General features: G+C 48.6%; 1 protein-coding gene across 1 annotated transcript; it reads left to right on the forward strand.

Annotated features, from left to right (window-relative positions):
* Positions 1-1292: 1292 nt before the first annotated feature.
* LOC125555939 (calmodulin-binding protein 25-like) lies at positions 1293-2158 on the forward strand. The gene has a single exon (XM_048718743.1). The coding sequence runs from the start codon at positions 1416-1418 to the stop codon at positions 1983-1985; it is 570 nt and encodes a 189-aa protein (XP_048574700.1). The 5' UTR covers positions 1293-1415; the 3' UTR covers positions 1986-2158.
* Positions 2159-4268: the final 2110 nt, after the last annotated feature.

Genomic DNA, 4268 nt, shown 5'->3' on the forward strand with positions numbered 1-4268 from the left:
GGCGGCAGTTATAGAAGCCAACCGCCTCAGGGGCGATATGCAGTGCAACGGTTAGGGTTGAATCGGTTAGGCTGATACCATGTTAGAAGGGATAGATGGATTTGGTGAAATTGACAGATGTATTGCTTAAGCCTCATGGACATATATATAGGAGTACAAGGTCATGTTGGAGTCCAGGGCAAGGTGGAATAAATCTTACACTATTCTATATTTCCTAAATAACATCCATGTTAGAAGGGATGGATGAATTTGGTGGAATTGTTGGATGTATTGTTTGAGCCTCATGGGCATATATATAGGAATACAAGGTTACTCTGTTTCTTTTTACTTTGCATATAAGATTTGGTCAAAGTCAAACTTTATTAAGTTTGACCAACTTTGTTGGAAAAAATATGAACATCTATAACATTAAAGCTCTATGGTATGAAAATTTATTTCATGATGCATCTAATAATATTGATTTCATGTTGTGAATCTTGATAATTTGTTCTATAAACTTAGTCAAAGTTGATAAAATTTGACTTTGATCAAATCTTATATGCAGACTAAGAAAATGGAGGGAGTACAAGGCAAGGTAGAATAAATCCCACGCTATCCTATATTTCCTAAATAACAATGATACTCAACAGTATAATTTGCTATGTTTGAAGTATAGTTTTCAAATGAAATAGTTGTTGAAGTATAGTTTTACATTTTCATTTGCATCTTTTATTGAAGTTGCTCTTTTATATCTTCGTTTTGTATCATCTGTTGGAGTTGGCACCTTTTTGAAGATGCAAAAATCATTTTTTGGAGATGTATGTTTTACATCTCTAAAATTGCATCTTTCTATTGGGGATGTTCTATAAGACATTTTAGGGCAGTTAATTACTCTAGGTATTACCGCAGCCGGATGGACCGCACTCCCGTTCTAAATCAATCTTTGAAAATTGATGGATAAAGTTGTTGTATCGTGCACACAACACTTGTTATCATGGAAACTTGATCAACAACGGGAAGATATCAACATCCCGTTATCATGTACTGTACTATGTAGTACCTCGTTCATTTTGGATATCTTGTTAGTGAGATTATCGTCAGCAAACGAACGCCCAAGCTGTTCCCAACACACCATCAAGGCATCAACTCAAATTCGCATTCGTGCGTCGCCGGTCATCGTAAAGAACCCCATGCCTCCCCTTCTCATTGCCACGTATACAGAGACAGAAACCGCAGATCCGGGGCGGTACCTGACAGTCTGGACCCACAGGTCAGCGCGCTCGCTGACCACCGAGCCCGTCGGCCCCTCCACACCCACGTCATCCTTCCTCTCTCTCTATATCTATCCTGCGACCCTTCTTCCTCTCAGTTCAAGCCACGGCCGCAGCAACAGCAAGCAAACGCAGCCTAGCTACCTCTCACATCACACACGCACGATGCTCACCGCCATGCAGCACATGGACTCCTCCGCCTACGCATCCTCGCCCTCGGCGTCGCCGTGGCAGCAGCTCCTCACGGCCCAACGCGGCCACCTGTTGCCCTACGACTACGAGGGTCTCACGTCCGTCCCCGCCGCGGCGCACGCGCCGGCGGCGCACCAGCAGCACAGACCCGCGCGCCGCGTCGCCAGGCGGCGGCCGCGCCCGTCGCGGCGGCTGCCCACGACCTACATCAGCGCCGACCCCGCGGAGTTCCGCCGCATGGTGCACCAGGTCACGGGCGCCGACGAACTCCTCCTCCCGCCGGTCCAGCAGCAGGCGGAGGGGCCCCTCCTCCCCAAGCTCGCCGCCCGCGCAGCGCCTTCGTCGGCCGGCGGGGCACTGCTGCTGCCGACGCTGGACACGTCGTCGTTCCTGCTCGGCGGGTGCAGGGCGAGGCCGTCCACCGCGCGGACGGGTGCGATGCCAGCGCCGACGACTCCCGACGGGTCGCTCCCGCTGGACAGCACTAGCGGCGGCAGCAGTAGCTGTGGTTTCCCGACCTTAGAGTCGTGGGATCTTCTCTGAACCCACCCGCTATGCCCTCTCTGCACACATATGCATGGTGCTTATGCCTTCTGGTTGTGACTAGAGCTTGATTATTGGCAACCATATATGTGTTCGTCTTGTTGTTACTCTGAGCTTAATTATTCCGTTTATGTTGTGATTTCCTCATACATATCTATGATTGACTCGTACTATGTCTCTCTGGACGGGTTTCAGTTTCATCATAGATATTCTCTTGCTCTAGAATCAAGGACATGGATTTTCTTCTCTCTTTTCTACTCCCAAACCCGTCGCTTCTTCACCAACCATATTCTCTTCTGGTCCGGTCAAGATCAACTGTCTTTCGTTAGGTGCTTAGTGCATTCAGCGCAACTAACCAGCTGAGTGATTAGTGCGCCAAAGCAGCCATTAATTATAAAAGCAGGGGGGGCATGTAATGCTACTTAGACCCTACGACACGTCGAGATGAAGCCAAATCCGACTGAGACGTAGTACGTACATCAGCCCTTGGCTTCAATAATCTACCATAACCTGTGAAATCGGCTAGCGATTATGCTCGAAACAGTCACTTTCATGTCGCCGCCCCTTGTCTGGCCTGAAACAATACCAAAAAAAAAGGAAAGAGAAGAAGATGCGTTCTATTGATAGAGAAGAAAATTCATGTAACTCACAGCTTGCGCCTCTGATGAGAGTACAGGTACAGTGCGTGCATGCTGGACACAGTCATGAGACATGGCAGCAGAGCTGGTCGGCGTTGAGCCCTGTGCTGACCGCCGGCCGGCCCGGCCACACGGTTGACTCTGCTGGCCTCAGTTGGAATTTCGTCTCGCATCCATGTGCCTATGCTGCTCGTGATACTATCGACAGTCAGAGAAAAAGACTGGAAACTGTTTTCGTCGGACTTTGGCACCCCCACACACGTGCTTCCTCACGACCAACCTGCCGGCCGCCGGCCGGCCGCCTGTTCCTGTTATGTTCGGTCCCACTTGCCAATGACGGGAGCATTGCGCAACGGCCACGTCAGTAACTTAGCTTCTCTGCAAATATTACCGAGACACAGTTTGCTACCCGGTACACAGCCCTACCGGCGGTTCTTCTAACTGACAGTTTGCTTCAAGTACCACTGTAATGATGTTTATGAAGCCGTGCTCTTTGCGATTATAAAGAGGACGTACCGTTTGCTGCCCAGTACAAGTGCACAGCCCTACTGGCTCTTCAAACTGGCGGTGCTAAAGTCGTGTTAGGCATTTTAAGAGGACAAAGTGTGCCTTGGATACACTATTGAGGACACGAAAGAGTTAATCGGGAACTTGTAAGAGCATCCAACAGATACCGTATCCGTGAAAGAACTACCGTTAAAGAAAGTTTAGGCCAAAAAATATCTCTTAACAGATCCCATAAACTTGAAATAAACTTACAGAATTGTGTAAACTTAACTTCAATTTTCCTCTAGTTTAGAAGAAGCTTTGCTTCCATTAACTTTTGGCGGCAAGATAACCGCGTGAAACTTCACGCCTCGCTCACCGGACCACCGCAGCTCTCGCACTATCACGCTGTAACTCACCGTCATGCGCCGCCCCATCATATGTCGCCGCTCAGCCCGCGGTGCGCTGGCGCACCGCCTCGCCGCTCCTTATCGTTCCGTAACTCGCCTATGTCACTGACTTGCAGGCCCTAGACTTGTTTAATGGGAAAGTTAAAAAAAACACAAATTTTAGGGGAAGAAGTTTACGGAATCTAACAAAAATTGCTTTCAGTAAACTTTTTCTAAAATTTACAGTCATCATGTTTTTAGGGGAATGGGTGGAGTTGCTCTAAGATTCCTTTTACAATACGAACAAGTGTTTGTACATTCGTCTTCGCCCTCACCTCTCCTCTCACACACCCTTTCCTCACGTCTTGTATTAATTCAATCAAATCAAATGAAATCTTGTCAAAAACTCAATTAACCAGTCATTTCTTTTCATCATCTTCTTCTTCACCTGGGGTTCAGAATTATTCAGTCAAAGGTAGCTGTTCGAGAGGCCGTCCATCTGCGGCTATTCACAGTCACAGGAGCCTTGGTCGGAGTTCCTACGGACAGTGGGGGCAGACTCAAGACCATGCCTAGTCGACGGATAGGTGGATCAGTGAAGCAGAGACAAAGAAGCACCGTGAAGCGACGTGCGCCGTCGGAACACCCAACCACCGCAGTTTTTCCAACCCTCCCGCGTCGGCCGCCGGCGAATCGGCCATCAACTGCGACACCACCGTGCCAGTTAACACCCCCGGGGCCTGAGTTTTGATTTGCAAGGAACACCAGAA

Source organism: Triticum urartu, chromosome 5, assembly GCF_003073215.2.
Source record: "Triticum urartu cultivar G1812 chromosome 5, Tu2.1, whole genome shotgun sequence".
NCBI classification, from domain to species: domain Eukaryota; kingdom Viridiplantae; phylum Streptophyta; class Magnoliopsida; order Poales; family Poaceae; genus Triticum; species Triticum urartu.

Excerpts from the sequence above, each read along its gene's own strand:
- LOC125555939 (XM_048718743.1), top strand. The coding sequence starts at position 1,416 with ATGCTCACCGCCATGCAGCACATGGACTCCTCCGCCTACGCATCCTCG.